At 42.3% G+C, this 17,857-nt stretch overlaps 1 protein-coding gene across 1 annotated transcript in view; it reads right to left on the bottom strand.

Annotated features, from left to right (window-relative positions):
* LOC139380072 (E3 ubiquitin-protein ligase MYCBP2-like) overlaps positions 1–17,857 on the bottom strand; it is a 275,571-nt gene that overhangs the window by 164,056 nt on the left and 93,658 nt on the right. Inside the window, exons 13-17 of the mRNA XM_071122535.1 lie at positions 11,829–11,993; positions 11,297–11,455; positions 10,860–11,064; positions 9,069–9,214; positions 3,708–3,794 (exon numbers count right to left, since the gene is read on the bottom strand). Coding sequence (XP_070978636.1) covers positions 3,708–3,794; positions 9,069–9,214; positions 10,860–11,064; positions 11,297–11,455; positions 11,829–11,993 — 762 coding nt within the window. The remainder of the gene's footprint in view (positions 1–3,707; positions 3,795–9,068; positions 9,215–10,859; positions 11,065–11,296; positions 11,456–11,828; positions 11,994–17,857) is intronic.

Here is a 17,857-nt window from a genome sequence, read left to right as displayed (position 1 = left end):
TCAGCCACCAATTGTGCAAGTTCTCCCACTTAAAAAGATGACGCCTGTAATTTTCATCATAGGTACACTTCAACTATGAGAGACAAAATGAGAAAAAATTATCCAGAAAATCACATTGCAGGATTTTTAATGAATTTATGTCCTGCGTTGCATATAATTAATGCGTTGCCTGTTAATTTATCATTGAATCACAGCCTACCTCAACCTCGCCAAACAGGTGATGATTTAACAAAAGAGCATTCGCGAAAAAAGCACAATCGTTGCACCAATGTACCTAACCATAAACATCAATGCCTTTAAAATCAATACACAAGTATATTTGTCACTTCTCTCTCACTTTTCAGTGCAGAGTCAGGGTATACACAGCAGGCCGACTGGTGCACAGAGCTGTTCATGACTTCAAGCCTATTAACTCCCGAGATTAGGCTGGCAATACTAAATACTATGTGCCTATAAGAAAATCCAATAGTCAAAGGTGTATGAAATAGTAGAGAGAGAAATAGTCCTATAATTCCTATAATAACCACACCCTAAAACTTAACTGGGAATATTGTAGACTCATGTTAAAAGGAACCACCAGCTTTCATATGTTCTGAGCAAGGAACTTAAACGTTAGCTTTTTTACATGGCACATATTGCAGTTTTACTTTCTTCTCAAACATTGTGTTTTTGCATTATTTAAACCAAATTGAACATGTTTCAATATTTATTTGAGACTAAATTTATTTGAGACTAAATATATATATATATATATATACATACATACATACACACACACAGTGCCTTGCGAATGTATTCGGCCCCCTTGAACTTTGCGACCTTTTGCCACATTTCAGGCTTCAAACATAAAGATATAAAATTGTATGTTTTTGTGAAGATATTTATTTATTGGATATTTCAAACTTTTTTAACAAATCAAAAACTGAAAAATTGGGCGTGCAAAATTATTCAGCCCCTTTACTTTCAGTGCAGCAAACTCTCTCCAGAAGTTCAGTGAGGATCTCTGAATGATCCAATGTTGACCTAAATGACTAATGATGATAAATACAATCCACCTGTGTGTAATCAAGTCTCCGTATAAATGCACCTGCACTGTGATAGTCTCAGAGGTCCGTTAAAAGCGCAGAGAGCATCATGAAGAACAAGGAACACACCAGGCAGGTCCGAGATACTGTTGTGAAGAAGTTTAAAGCCGGATTTGGATACAAAAAGATTTCTCAAGCTTTAAACATCCCAAGGAGCACTGTGCAAGCGATAATATTGAAATGGAAGGAGTATCAGACCACTGCAAATTTACCAAGACCTGGCCGTCCCTCTAAACTTTCAGCTCATACAAGGAGAAGACTGATCAGAGATGCAGCCAAAGAGGCCCATGATCACTCTGGATGAACTGCAGAGATCTACAGCTGAGGTGGGAGATCAGTCGTATATTGCACAAATCTGGCCTTTATGGAAGAGTGGCAAGAAGAAAGCCATTTCTTAAAGATATCCATAAAAAGTGTCGTTTAAAGTTTGCCACAAGCCACCTGGGAGACACACCAAACATGTGGAAGAAGGTGCTCTGGTCAGATGAAACCAAAATTGAACTTTTTGGCAACAATGCAAAACGTTATGTTTGGCGTAAAAGCAACACAGCTCATCACCCTGAACACACCATCCCCACTGTCAAACATGGTGGTGGTGGCAGCATCATGGTTTGGGCCTGCTTTTCTTCAGCAGGGACAGGGAAGATGGTTAAAATTGATGGGAAGATGGATGGAGCCAAATACAGGACCATTCTGGAAGAAAACCTGATGGAGTCTGCAAAAGACCTGAGACTGGGACGGAGATTTGTCTTCCAACAAGACAATGATCCAAAACATAAAGCAAAATCTACAATGGAATGGTTCAAAAATAAACATATCCAGGTGTTAGAATGGCCAAGTCAAAGTCCAGAACTGAATCCAATCGAGAATCTGTGGAAAGAACTGAAAACTGCTGTTCACAAATGCTCTCCATCCAACCTCACTGAGCTCGAGCTGTTTTGCAAGGAGGAATGGGAAAAAATGTCAGTCTCTCGATGTGCAAAACTGATAGAGACATACCCCAAGCGACTTACAGCTGTAATCGCAGCAAAAGGTGGCGCTACAAAGTATTACCTTAAGGGGGCTGAATAATTTTGCATGCCCAATTTTCAGTTTTTGATTGGTTAAAAAAGTTTGAAATATCCAATAAATGTCGTTCCACTTCATGATTGTGTCCCACTTGTTGTTGATTCTTCACAAAAAAATACAGTTTTATATCTTTATGTTTGAAGCCTGAAATGTGGCAAAAGGTCGCAAAGTTCAAGGGTGCCGAATACTTTCGCAAGGCACTGTATATATATATATATATATATTATATATAGGCCGATTAATTGGTATCAGCTTTTTTTGGTCTGTGGGACCTTATATAGACAGGCATGCCTTTCCAAATCATGACCAATCAATTGAATTTACCAAAGGTGGACTCCAATCAAGTAGTAGAAACATCTCAAGGATGATCAATAGAAACAGGATGCACTTGAGCTCACTTTTGAGTTTCATACAAAGGGTCTAAATACTTGTGTAAAATAATAAAACCTGTTTTCACTTTGTCATTATGGGGTATTGCGTGTAGATTAAATTAAATGTTTTCCTAATCAATCAATTTTAGAATAAGGCTGTAACGTAACAAAATGTGGAAAAGGACTAAGGGTATGAATACTTTCTTGCTAACCTTATCTTTGTTGCATTTTTTTTTTTAATACAGCCTATTCAAAAGACGAGCCAGCTGGCTTCATGGCTGGTTCTGGAGCTGGATATGTCACAAGCATTGATTTAGAGAAAACTTTGCCACATATAGAAACCACTGCCTAGAAGGCCAGCATCCCGGAGTCACCTCTTCACTGTTGATGCTGAGACTGGTGTTTTTTTGCGGGTACTATTTAATGAAGCTGCCAGTTGAGGACTTGAGGCATGTGTTTCCCAAACTAGAGACTAATGTACTTGTCCTCTTGCTCAGTTGTGCACCGGGGCCTCTGAATATAATGATTTTCGTGTCACATCATAGGAAAAGACACCACATTCACACGTATTTGCACAAAGTGGGCCGTTTGGATTTGTCACTTCAAGACCAAATATATGATACTTTGACTAAAACATTGACTTATTGACTTAAATCGTTACGCAACATCATGGGTAAGCTCTGGCCATCATCTTTCAGCTCAAAAAGTGGATCACAAAGGCACAATAACAAATTATGGGAAACGGGGTCAGAGTACTGAATGGTCTATTGAAAATAGAAGAAAGAGTGAGTTCTGATAACCATTCCACTGTCTTCCCCTGCCCGTATTCTTCATAGCCCCACACAGCTATCATACCAATCAGGTCACTCCCCCAATCAACACACACATACCCTCAACCACCAAACCCTTACCTGCCGACATTCAAACCCACACCCACCACTGTAGCCATGCTCAATATTTGATCCTCTGCATTTTCTGCTCTCCAAACAAACACACACACACACACACACACACACACACACACACACACACACACACACACACACACACACACACACACACACACACACACACACACACACACACACACACACACACACACACACACACACACACACACACACACACACACACACACACACACACACACACACACCTTCCCCTATCCCCTCCTAGCCCAAACCTTGTCCCTCCTCCAGCCGGTGTCGACGGTTGATCCGCTGGCGTTTCTCCTCCTGCCGGATCTGTATGTGCTCCTGGATGTTGACTCCTGGTGGGGGAGGGACAGGCACAGCTGAAACACACACCAAAGAGAGAACCAGGTGGAGGAGACAACACATAACATGGATGAATGATGGTGGGAGGAGACATGGAGAAGCGATGCGTCTGTACATTTGCCTTGAAACTGATATGTTATTTTACTGTTTCAATAGACTCAAAATCCTAACCAAATCCCACTTTCTCACTATTTTTTCACATGACTAATTCAGTGTGGCATTCCTCCTAATAGAAAGGCACCTGGCCCGGTTAAAAAATCCTCCCAGAAATAACTTCCACTTAGCATTAACACTGGAGTGATAGATGTGCAGATGATGTACCGGTAGAGATACTTTAAAAAAATAAATATGGGGATGAGGTAGGTTGGGTGGGCTATTTACAGATGTGCTGTGTACAGGTGCAGAGATCGGTGAACTGCTCTGACAGCTGAAACTTAAAGTTAGTGAGGGAGATATGAGTCTCCAGCTTCAGTGATTTTTGCAATTCGTTCCAGTCATTGGCAGCAGAACACTGGAAGGAAAGGAGGAGTTGGCTTTGGGGATGACCAGTGAAATATACCTGCTGGAGTGCGTGCTACTGGTGGGTATTGCAATGTTGACCAGTGAGCTGAGATTAGGCAAGGCTGTACCTAGCAGAGACTTATAGCTGACCTGGAGCCAGTGGGTTTGGCGACTAATATGAAGCAAGGGCCAGCCGACTAGAGCATACAGGTCGCAGTGGTGGGTAGAATATGGGACTTTGGTGACAAAACGAATGGCACTGTGATGGACTGCATCCAATTTGCTGAGTAGAGTGTTGGAGGCTATTTCGTAAATGACATCACCGAAGTCGAGGATCGATAGGATGGTCAGTTTTACGAGGGTATGTTTAGCAGCATGAGTGAAGGAGGCTTTGTTGTGAAATAGGAAGCCGATTCTAGATTTAATTTTGGATTGGAGATGCTTAATGTGAGTATGGAAGGAGAGTTTACAGTCTAACCAGACACCTAGGTATTTGTAGTTGTTCACATATTCTAAGTCATAGCTGTCCAGGGTGGTGATGCTAGTCAGGCGGGCGGGTGCGGGCAGCGATTGGTTGATGCATTTCGTTTTACTAGCATTTAAGAGCGGTTGGAGGCCACGGAAGGAGTGTTGTATGGCATTGAAGCTCATTTGGAGGTCAGTTAACACAGTGTCCAAAGAAGGGCCAGAAGTATACAGAATGGTGTCGTCTGCGTAGAGGTGGATCAGAGAATCACCAGCAGCAAGAGCGACATCATTAATATATACAGAGAAAGTAATCGGTCCGAGATTTGAACCCTGTGGCACCCCCATAGAGATTGCCAGAGGTCTGGAGAAAAGGCCTTCCGATTTGACACACTGAACTCTGTCTGAGAAGTAGTTGGTGAACCAGTCGAGGCAGTCATTTGAGAAACCAAGGCTATTGAGTCTGCCGATAAGAATGCATTGATTGTCGAAAGCCTATGCCAGGTCAATGAAGACAGCTGCACAGTACTGTATTTTATCGATGGCGGTTATGATTTCGTTTAGGACCTTGAGCGTGGCTGAGGTGCACCCATGACCAGCTCAGAAACCAGATTGCATAGCGGAGAAGGTACAGTGGGATTCGAAACAGTCAGTGATCTGCTTGTTCACTTGGCTTTCGAAGGGCAGAATTGACATGAGTCTGTAACAGTTTGGGTCAAGAGTGTCTCCCGCTTTGAAGAAGGGGATGACCGCAGCAGCTTTCCAATCTTTAGGGATCTCAGACGATAAGAAAGAGAGGTTGAACAGACAAGTAATAGGGGTTGATAATTTTAGAAAGAGAGCGTCCAGGTTGTCTAGCCCAGCTGATTTGTAGGGGTCCAGATTTTACAGCTCTTTCAGAACATCAGCTATCCAGAATTGGGTGAAGGAGAAGCGGAGGGGGCTTGGGCAAGTTGCTGTGGGGGGTGCAGAGCTGTTGGCCGGGGTAGGGGTAAGTTCTTAGTTCTACATTTTTTGAATGGGGCATGCTTATTTAAGATGGTGAGGAAAGCACTTTTAAAGAGCAACCAGACATCCTCTACTGACAGGATGACGTAGTTGGATACCCGGGCCAGGTCGATTAGAAAGGCCTGCTCGCTGAAGTGTTTTAGGGAGCGTTTGACAGTGGTGATGGGTGGTCGTTTGACCGCGGACGGGTTACGGGTGCAGGCAATGAGGCAGTGATTACTGAGATCTTGGTTGAAGACAGCAGAGATGTATTTAGAGGGCAAATTGGTCAGGATTATATCTATGAGGGTGCCCCGTGTTTACGGATTTAGGGTTGTACCTGGTACGTTCCTTGATAATTTGTGTGAGATTGAAGGCATCTAGCTTAGATTGTAGGATGGCCGGGGTGTTAAGCATATCCCCGTTTAGGTCACCTAACAGTATGAACTCTGAAGATAAATGGGGGGCAATCAATTCACATATGGTGTCCAGGGCACAGCTGGGGGCTGAGGGGGGTATATAACAAGCGGCAACAGTGAGACTTGTTTCTGGAAAGGTGGATTTTTAAAAGTAGAAGCTCTTACTGTTTGGGCACAGACCTGGCGAGTATGACAGAACTCTGCAGGCTCTCTCTGCAGTACATTGCAACTCCACCCCCTTTGGCAGTTCTATCTTGATGGAAAATGTTGTAGTTGGGGATGGAAAATGTAATAATTTTTCTTGGCCTTCCTAAGCCAGGATTCAGGCAGGGCTAGGAAACCAGGGTTGGCGGAGTGTGCTAAAGCAGTGAATAAAACAAACTTAGGGAGGAGGCTTCTGATGTTAACATGCATGAAATCAAGACTTTTACGGTTACAGAAATCATCAAATGAGAGCGCCTGGGGAATAGGTGTGGTACTGGGGGCTACAGGGCCTGGATTAACCTCTACATCACTAGAGGAACAGAGGAGGAGTAGGATAAGGATACGGCTAAAGGCTCTAAGAACTGGTCGTCTAGTGCGTTGGCAATAGAGAATAAAAGGAGCAGACTTCTGGGCGTGGTGGAATAGATTCAAGGCATAATGTACAGACAAGGGTATGGTAGGATGTGAGTACAGTGGAGGTAAACCTAGGCGCTGAGTGACGATGAGAGAGGTTGCATCTCTGGGGACACCAGTTAAGCCAGGTAAGGTCTCCGCATGTGTGGGGGGTGGGACAAAAGAGCTATCTAAGGCATGTTGGTCGGGACAGTGGGTTCTACAGTGAAATAAAACAATGAGAACTAACCGAGAAAGCGGTAGACAAGGAATATTGACATTAGAGACGGACATAAAGCAATCACGGTTGTTGATCGGGAGAGCTAAGACAACAATGGGAAAATGGCAATGAATGGACAGAGCGTGTCATTTGGTACATACAGGGCCTGAGTTCGAGGCTGAGGCCGACAGATAAACCAAAATAAGTACCGCGTTAGTGAACAGCCCAGCAGACATCAGCTGTGTAGCCGAGTGATCATAGGGTCTAATGAGCAGCAATAGGGGAGTCAGGGAGCAGTTCAGCAGTCGCTACTACGCTAGGCGAGCAGGAGACAGCGTTCAGAAAGCTAGCGGGCCGGGGATGGCGGATGGGTCTTCGGCAACACCGCAACGGAAAAGCCAGTTGAAACCACATCGGACGATTACGTTGGCAGGCCAGTCGTGATGGATCGGCGGGGCTCCGTCGACAACGAAGTGTCCAGGCCAATTGGCAAAAGAGGTATTGTAGCCCAAGAATGAGCTGGTATATAGGCCAAGCTCAAATCTAATTCAAGGCTAACTAGTGCTCGCTTCAGGACAGAGGCGTTAGCTAACAGTAGCCACTCGGTTGCAGCTAGCTAGCTGCGATGATCCGGTGTAATGGCCCAGAGCTTGCGGCAGGAATCTGGCGATGTGGTAGGGAGAAGCAGTCCGAAATGCTCTGGTTTGATATCGGTATTGTCCAAGCTAAAGCTGGCAGGTGTCCGAGCTAAAGGTGAAGGCCGCTAGCCATGGCTAACAACAACTGATCACTAGTAGCTAGTTAGCTGGCTAGCTCCTGATGAAGTTTTGAGTTATAAGGAATAAAAATAGCAGATCCGTACCTCATTGGGTGAGGCGGGTTGCAGGAAAGTATATTTAGTTTGTAGATAGAAAGTGAGATTAAAATAAGTATATACGACAACAACAAAAAAACTATTTACACAGGATAAGACAAACACACTGCTACGCCATCTTGGATACAAATGTAGCAATTATATGACGAGAACATTCCAATCTTTTTTATAGTCAATATTTCCATTTTGCCCATACTTTTGATGAAGAATATTAATAAGCTCACTGTTTTGACACCACAAAATCAACCAAATTTGCTAAATAGCGCTGCTAATAGCTCAATTGAAAATACTGCGATGGAAGAAATTTCTTTATAACTTTCTACCACTTCCTACCTGGATTTAGACTGACCTATATTATCAATCAATAACAAATATATATAGTCTATGAACTAAGCAACCGACTACATGTTTTTTAACTAACCCACTCCTGGTCTAGGGAAAACACTGTGTGAGACATGTAGCAATGTTTAAGCAATGTGCTGACATGGAATGACTGAGACAAAAGATAAATAAAAGAAGCAGACAACATTGCTGCCTTGTGGGTCATGACTGTTTGCAAATGAATACATCAAACCGGAAGATGCAGATAGACTACATATACAAATGTATGTGGACACCTCTACAAATTAGTGGATTCTGCTATGCCAGGAGAACGCTACCTGCCCCAATGCATAATGCATAATGCCAACTGTAAGGTTTGGTGGAAGAGGAATAATGGTCAGGGACAGTTTTTCATGGTTCGAGCTAGGCCCCTTAGTTCCAGTGAAGGGAAATCTTAACGCTACAGCATACAATGACATTCTAGACGATTCTGTGCTTCCAACTTTGTGGGAACAGTTTGAGGGAAGGCCCTTTCATGACAATGCCCCTGAGCACAAAGCAAGGTTTATACATAAAGGTTTGTCGAGATCAGAGATCAGTGGATAAATTGGAACGCCGACTGCGAGCCAGGCCTAATCCCCCAACATCAGTGCCCGACCTCACTAATGCTTGTGGCTCAATGGAAGCAAGTCCCTGCAGCAATGTCCTAACATCTAGTGGAAAGCGTTCCCGGAAGAGTGGAGGCTGTTCTAGCTGCAAAGGGGGGACCAATTCCATATTAATGCCCAAGACCTTGGAATACGATTTTCGACGAACAGGTGTTCACATACTTTTGGTCATGTGGTGTATATTGAGCAACTGTTATTGTTATTGCGTGTTATACCTAGTAGTAGGTCTAGTGGTATCATCTCCTTGACAGCGTCAAAGATGCCCCTCTGTCTGGCCTCCTGTCCATCCAGCTCCCTGGCGCAGGCCTTACAGCAGCCACACGCTGAGCAGCCAGACTCCCCCGAACCACAGCCACAGATACTGAGAGGGAGAGAGAGATACACACACAACAAATTACACAAGTAGACATACACACATACAGAGAGACAAACATCAAAATAAACACAAGCAAACTCAGACATCCACAAAGACACAAGACAAACAAAATCATACAAACACATAGAGAAACAAATATTAGTGCATCTGATCAGCATTCTGACTCTGCAATACTGCTTAGTAAAGACAGATCCCTGAGCACTAGAAATAGCAAATAGACTTAACCATTAACTTAGACTAGGGCTGTCCCAACAAAAAAATAAAATATTGGTTGAAATATTCAAACGTGTATTTTCCCACACTATGTTTGAATAAAATTAACTATATATAGACTACTGAGCTTGTCTGATGCTTTAAGCACTGCGAGCACATAGCCTAACCAGAAGAACCTGTTCCCGACCCTCATCCCCATGCTGCTGACCTTCACAGATTCTGCCATTATGCTCCTGAAGTTGCCAGTAATAGGCTACACCAGCAGTCGGCAACCTTTTCCATTTGGAGTGCCAAGTTATCCTACCATTTCTACTGCCAGTTATGGTTTTCATATGCACAATTTCATGGAACAGTTTAATTACATTTTTAATAACGTCTTCATATCTCAACATCAATGTCATGTGATTAATCAAAATTCTATCTAAATGAAATTGTTACAAATCTAAAAGTAACTTCCATTGCCATTGCCAATATGTAAAAATAGCCTGAATACATAAAGCCAACAAATAAAAACATAGCAGCCCGCAGATAGAAAATATCCTGCTAAAAACAAATATCCTAATAATGACATTGCATGGCCTGTCTGCAAGAAACTTGAAACATTGCATCATCTATTGTATTAACTTGGTCTGGCCCGAAACTTGCAACATTGTATAAAATATTCTTGGCCCTCAGAGTTTCGCGCCAGTGAATCTCGGTTGACCAACAGTCTATCGACCAAACAATCAACCAGTCGACTAAATGGGGTCAGCCCTAACTTAGACCCAAACAAATGTACGTTCTCTTAACAAAGATACCGCAACTAGCGAATGGTGTGTGTTCTCATGTGGCGAGTGAGTGAGTGGGTGAGTGAGTGGGTGAGTGGGTGAGTGAGTGAGTGAGTGAGTGAGTGAGTGAGTGAGTCTCCCTCTTCGTCAAATTTTCCCAGACTGATTTTCATGTTCATGTTAGCTTTTGCTAGGATCAGTATGCCGGGACTCGCATAGCTTGAGTGAGTCAAGGACACGCAGCTGTTTCATTCTCCAGACCCTTGTCCGATGACTGGCAATGTCATAAATTTTGCTTGTGCATCTTGTAGTAGAAGCAGAGTTATGACGGGATTGGGAAAGGCTTGCCAATAGCCAGTGAGCTCTCAGCATGTGAGACTAAAACAATGATGACGAAGAGGAAAGCAACAGCACGTGTGGACCGAGGTGATGGAGGACAGGTTGGCGGAGCTGTGGCGAGAACGCAGCTGCGTCCTTCCATGACACCAAAAAGATAATTCTATAAAATCATATCCATATTCTACTGTTTGCATTTTCTTCCTACGACAACCGAGAAACATGGGATAGACGGAATGAAAGATATGTGACATCCGGAAATGTTGTTAAGTTGTTAAGATTTTAGAAGTCATGTAGTTTATGCCCAGCATTACCCTCCGGGTACTCTGTCGGGCCGTCCGCTGCTGACACAGCCAGGTCCGTAGCCGGTGCAGTCTCCACACACAGTGCACACCATGCACTGGTCCAGCTTCCACTTGTGCATGCCCGACTGGCACATCATGCTCTTCTCCTCCTTCTCCTCCAGCTCATCCTCCAGGTCCTCATCCATGGCGGTCGCCATACTCTCAATACCAAATGCTACATGGTGTAGAGAAGATATGTTTATTATATTTAAAGTGCGTTTTTCACACATGGGTGATACATGCAAAATACAGAAAATATACATGCCCCAAATGTTTGGGTCTGTGTTGATGTGTGCATATGGTATAGTAAAGTATGTTTGCATTGGGGGGTATTTTGTGTGCTCGTGCGTGCATCTGTGTATGCGTGTGCATGCGCATAGTGTATGTGGTTCCATCATGCATGTTACCTTTCCCTGCCTGGTTCATGACCCCTGTTTCTCGGCCACACTGGCCCTTGTTGTTCACCCCAAACGTCCAGACCTCTCCACTCTTAGTCAGGACACAAGTGTGGGCCTTCCCCATGGCTACCTGGGTTACAATGTGACCCTTCAGGTCTGACACCTGGCCTGGAAGGGGCACAAGAGAGACAGCAGAACACATTGCTACTGTACTGCTACTGTAAAAGACCTAGCCTAATCCCAACCCAATCATGCTACGTTCCACTTAACGGAGCAGAATTCAGTCTGAATTTCCAGGCTATAAAAGACCATTATCAAACCAACAAGGCTTTATAAAGCTGTCTTTGATAGCCACATTGTAATATGTCAGCCTAATATTTTTCCATTTGTGAACATTTGCACGAATGAACACTACCCAGACAAAGCTCATCTTTCCCACTCAAGCACATCAGCATCACCAACGCACATTAACAATTGTGAACATTTGCACTAACCAACGCAACCCAAAATAAACCTGTTCCCCTGTCTCTACCCCACTCACAGGTGCTGTCGCTGTAGATGGCGTCCTTGCCGAACATGTAGAGCTCTCCATCTTTGGTGACTATGCCGCTGCTGCCGTTGTTGCAGGCCGTGTTCACCGCCGTCTTGGTCTCCAGCTTCATCATCTTCTTGGGCTTGTAGGGCTTCGGTTGGCGCCGGCTTTTGGCTGGAGAGTAGACCGTAAAGATAAAACAGATGTCTCCATGCCATGACAATGTGATAGTTGGAATTTATTCTGAATACTGTGCTTTTCTCATTGAAGACTGTCATCCTTACCAAAAGACACAATGTTATTTTTCTTGTTGTGTGTGTGTGAAAGCAATGTCTGTTCTCATCCATGTGTAGATGTCAAATATAATTTAAAAAAATGTATTTGTCCCATGAGCCGAATACAAGGGGTGTTGACTTCACCGTGAAATGCTTGCTTACGAGCCCTTACCAACAAAACAAATAGTAACACAAGAGGAATAAAATATACCAGGATGGTGCTATGTATGGGGACTTTTATTAACCTTTATTTTAAACAGGGTGTCATGTTGAGCCCAAGCCTCTTTTTCAAATGAACCCTGCTCAATACAAACACACAACTACTAAAAGACTAAATTACAAAACATGATCATAAAAAATAAATGTTCCACTAACATTCCCACTAATGTTTTAAAATCCCTAAAGGCCAACAGGCATTCAATCCTGACCCTCCCAGCAACACATTCCACATTTGTGGAAGATAAAAACCAAAAGCAGCTCTAAAGCCACCCTTGGAACCTCTAGCACTATCCAATATTGTGCTCTTGTCTATTGTTTTGACCTTCACGAGTGTTTCTGCAGGAGAGCTTTGTAAATAAACCAAGCTACCTTTTGAAACAATACACAAATGGTGAGTTCTACAATTATCACCAGTAATTAATCAAAGGGCACAATGGAAAACAGCATCTAGAGGTTTTGTGTGGAAGCTTCTGTGGCCTATTGAGTACCAGATCAATGTGTAGGGAGGGGTAAGAGGTATTTGTGGTAGATATGCACATGAAGGGTAAAGTGACTAGCCACCAGGATATATAATAATACAAGTAAAATAAAGAATAGAGCATCATTATAATGAGAGTAAAAGTGTGTTTGTACACTACCGGTCAAAAGTTTTAGAACACCTACTCATTCAAGGGTTTTTCTATATTTGTACTATTTTTAACATTGTAGAATAAGTTAAGACATCAAAACTATGAAACAACACATATGGACACATGTAGTAACAAAGTGTTAAACAAATCAAAATATATTTTAGATTTGAGATTATTCAAATAGCCACCCTTTGACTTGATGACAGCTCTGCACATTCTCTCAACCAGCTTCACCTGAAATGCTTTTCCAACAGTGTTGAAGGAGTTCCCACATATGCTGAGCACTTGTTGGCTGCTTTTCCTTCATTACGCGAAACGACTCATCCCAAACCATCTCAATTGGGTTGAGGTCAGGGGATTGTGGAGGGCAGGTCATCTGATGCAGCACTCCATTATTGTCCTTCTTGGTCATATAGCCCTAACACAGACTGGAGGTGTACTGGGTCATTGTCCTGTTGAAAAGCAAATGATAGTCCCATTAAGCGCAAACCAGATGGGATGGCGTATCACTGCAGAATGCTGTGGTAGCCATGCTGGTTAAGTGTGCCTTGAAGTCGAAATAAATCAAAATGTCACCTGCAAAGCACCCCCACACCATCACACCTCCTCCTCAATGAGGGAAATACACATGTGGAGATCATCCATTCACCCACACTGCGTCTCACAAAGACACGGAGGTTGGAACTAAAAATCTCCAATTTGGACTCCAGAGCAAAGGACACATTTCCACCGGGCTAATGTCCATTGCTCGTGTTTCTTGGTCCAAGCAAGTCTCTTCTTCTTCTTCTTACTTCTTCGTCCTTTAGTAGTTTCTTTGCAGCAATTCAACAGTTGATGTTGAGATGTGTCTGTTACTTGAACACTGAATCATTTGTTTGGGCTGCAATTTCTGAGGCTGGTAACTCTAATGAACTTATCCTCTGTAGCAGAGGTAACTCTGGGTCTTCTGTTCCCTGTGGTGGTCCTCATGAGAGCCAGTTTCAGAGTGCTTGGTTTTTGTTACTGCAATTGAAAAAACTATCAAAGTTCTTGACATTTTCCGGATTGACTGACCTTCATGTCTTAAAGTAATGATGTGCTGTCATTTCTCTTTGCTTATTTGAGCTGTTCTTGCCATAATATGGACTTGGTCTTTTACCACCCCTACCTTGTCACAACACAAATGATTGGCTCAAACGCATTAAGAAGGAAAGAAATTCCACAAATGTACTTTTAAGGAGGCACACCTGTTAATTGAAGTGCATTCCAGGTGAATACCTCATGAAGCTGGTTGAGAGAATGCCAAGCGTGTGCAAAGCTGTCATCAAGACAAAGGGTGGCTATTGGAAGAATCTCTATCATAAGATCTTTTTTTATTTAACATTTCTTTGGTTACAACATGATTACATGTGTTATTTCATCGTTTTTGTCTTCACTATTATTCGACAATGTAGAAAATAGTATAAATAAAGAAAACCCCTTGAGCGAGTAGGTGTTCTAAAACTTCTGACTGGCAGTGTATGTATTTGTGTTGTGTCGGTATATAGTGCATTCGGAAAGTATTCAGATCCGTTGACTTTTTCCACATTGTTACGTTACTGCCTTATCGTAAGTTGTTTTATTGTCTCAATCTACACACAATACCCCATAATGACAAAGAGAAAACAGGTTTTGGAAATTCTTTCAAAATAAACAGAAATACCTTATTTACATAAGTATTCAGACCTTTTGCTATTTGTTCTCTTCCCGGGGTCCAGAAAAATTAAGGCAGTTTATACAATTTGAAAACTTTACAATACATTCACAGATTTCACGACACACTGTGTACCCTCAGGTGCCTACTCCACCACTACCACATATCTACAGTACTAAATCCATGTGTATGTATAGTGCGTGTGCCTGTGTGTCTGTGTGAGTGACGATGTTTGTGTTGCTTCACAGTCCCCACATAGTCTGTTCTGGACTTGGGGACTGTGAAGAGACCTCAAGTGGCATGTCTTGTGGAGAATGCATGGGTGTCCGAGATGTGTGCCAGTAGTTTAGACAGACATCTCGGTGCATTCAACATGTCAATAGCTCTGATAAATGAAAGTAGTGATGAAGTCAATTTCTCCTCCACTTTCAGCCATTAGCGATTGGCATGCATATTGTTAATATTAGCTCTCTGTGTACATCCAAGTGAGCCAATTGCAATTTTCCTACGTCATTTTGTGGCACCTGACCACACGACTGAACAGTAGTCAAGGTTCAACAAAATTAGGGCCTGCAGGACCTTCCTTGTTGATAGTGTTGTTAAGGCAGAACATCACTTTATTACAGACAGACTTCTCTCCATCTCAGCTACTACTGCATCAATATGTTTTGACCATGACAGTTTACAATCTAGTGTTACTCCAAGCAGTTTAGTCATCTCAACCTGCTCAATTTCCACATTATTTATTACAAGATTTAGTTGAGGTTAGGGTTTAGTGAGGGTTTTGTTCCAAAAACAATGCTTTTCGTTTTATAAATATTTAGGGCTGACTTATTCCTTGCCACCCACTCTGAAACTAACTGCAGCTCTGAGGGTTGCAGTCAATTCAGTCGCTGTAGTATCTTACGTGTATTGTGTTGAGTCATCCGCATACATAGACACACTGTATTTACTCAAAGTCAGTGGCATGTCGTTAGTAAAAATTGAAAAAAGCAAGGTGCCTAAACAGCTACCCTGGGGAATTCCTGATTCTAACTGGATTATATTTGAGAAACGTCCATTAAAGAACACCCTCTGTGTTCTGTTAGACAAAGTAACTCTTTAACCACATTATAGCAGGGGGTGAAAAGCCATAACAAATACATCTTTCTAGCAGCAGACTATGATCGGTAATGTCAAAAGCCGCACTGAAGTCCAACAAGACAGCCCCCACATTAATTTTATCATCAATTTCTCAGACAACCGGTCATTTGTGTAAGTGATGTGCTTGAGTGTCCTTCCCTATAAGCATGCTGGAATTGTTGTCAATTTATTTACTGTAAAATAGCGTTGTATCTGGCCAAACACCATTTTTTCAAGAAGATAACTAAGGGTTGGAAACAGGCTGATTCGTCGGCTATTTGAGACAGAAAAGGGGGCTTTACTATTCTTGGGTAGCGGAATGACTTTAGCTTCACTTCAGACCTAGGGGCACACGCTCTCTAGTAGGCTTAACTTGAAGATGTGGCAAACAGGATAGGATATATCGTCTGCTATTATCCTCAGTAATTTTCCATCTAGACTGTCAGAACACCGTGGCTTGTCATTGTTGATTGACAATTTTTTCACATCTTCCACACTGATTTTACAGAATTCAAAGTACAATTCTTGTCTTTCATAATTTGGTCCGATATACTTGGATGTGTAGTGTCAGCGTTTATTGCTGGCATGTTTGTTTATCTTGCCAATGAAAAGTGATTAAAGTAGTTTGCAATCTCAGTGGGCTTTGTGATGAAAGAGCCATCTGATTCAATAAATGGAGCCGAGTTGGCTTTTTTCCAAAAATGTAATTTAAGGTCCCCCAAAGCTTTTTACTATCATTCTTTATATAATTATATATGTTTCATAGTTTAGTTTATTTTTATTTAGTTTAGACAAATTATTTCTTAATTTGCAGTACATACATCAGTTGGGCTGCCAGACTTAATTGACATGCATTTTGCCTCATCCCTATCAACCATACAATGTTTCAATTAATCTTCAATCTATAAGGTGATTTAACAGTTTTTACAGTCATTTTCTTAATGGGTGCATGCTTATTAGTAACTGGAATAAGTAGTTTCATAAATGCGTCAAGTGCAGCGTCTGGTTGCTCCTCATAACACACCACAGTCCAGCAAATATTCTTTACATCATCAACATATGAATCACTACAAAACTTATTGTATGACCTCATACACTATATTAGGCCCAGCATTTGGCTTTCCTAGATATGGCTATTATATTGTGATCACTACATTCTATGGATTTGGATACTGCTCTAAAGCAAATATCTGCAGCGTTAGTAAAGAAGTGATCAATACATGTTGATGATTTCATTCCTGTGCTGTTTGTAACTAACCTGGTAGGTTGGCTGACAACCTGATCCAAGTTGCAGGCACTGGTTATAGTTTGATGTTTTTTTCTGAGTGGGCAGCTTGATGATAGCCAGTGTCATGACGTTGCCCTCTTTGAGTACAGCAAGCCCATCCCCCTCTGTCTCCTACACTCAGGCTGCTGCGACCTCAGGTCATAAATTCATGGATGAGAATCTCTCCTCATGGCCACAGTAGTGAGAGAGAGAGAGAAGTTTTCATAGGGAGAACAAAGGAATTTCTTTCAGCTCACAGAACTTGAGGTCCGAAAAACATTTCTGTTCTGGAGAAGGTATAAAAGATTGGTGAAGAATCCAGCTATGAACTGGTCCATTTTGGAAAAATTTTGTGAAACTCATGAGAGACAATACGGCCCAATTACCATAACGCTGTTTATATAATAGCCTCAGTTATGAGGCTTGGATCTAATTGCTGTACAGGATGAATGAGGAAAGATTAAACGATTTGTGAAATTATGGGATCTTATGTAATGATGTAATGTGAGAGAATTGTATTTGTGTGTAAAGTTTCACTTAAGTCACTGGTACGCCCCCATGAACACAGCCAGGACTTGGCGTCATGAGACAGCTTTTTCTGCTCTTCCGAATAAAACCCCCACCTTGAGAATTTCCCAACAGACCAAACAAACTTTTCAACAGCGTTTAAGATGACACACTGAGCGTAAATATATATATATATATATATTGATTGCAATTATTCCCTAATGAGGGAGCGTTCATGTGCAAAGGATCACTTTCAATTGTTATAATTATCAACTGTGTGTTGTCTTCTCAGTCGACCCCCATTTCCCTTTGTCTAACAAGCCGGCATGCCGGTTTAGCACACTAGG

The sequence above is a fragment of the Oncorhynchus clarkii genome, chromosome 22, assembly GCF_045791955.1.
Source record: "Oncorhynchus clarkii lewisi isolate Uvic-CL-2024 chromosome 22, UVic_Ocla_1.0, whole genome shotgun sequence".
Lineage (NCBI taxonomy): Eukaryota > Metazoa > Chordata > Actinopteri > Salmoniformes > Salmonidae > Oncorhynchus > Oncorhynchus clarkii.
The sequence above is the reverse complement of the archived record's forward strand: the minus strand, read 5'-3'. Positions and strand labels throughout refer to the sequence as shown.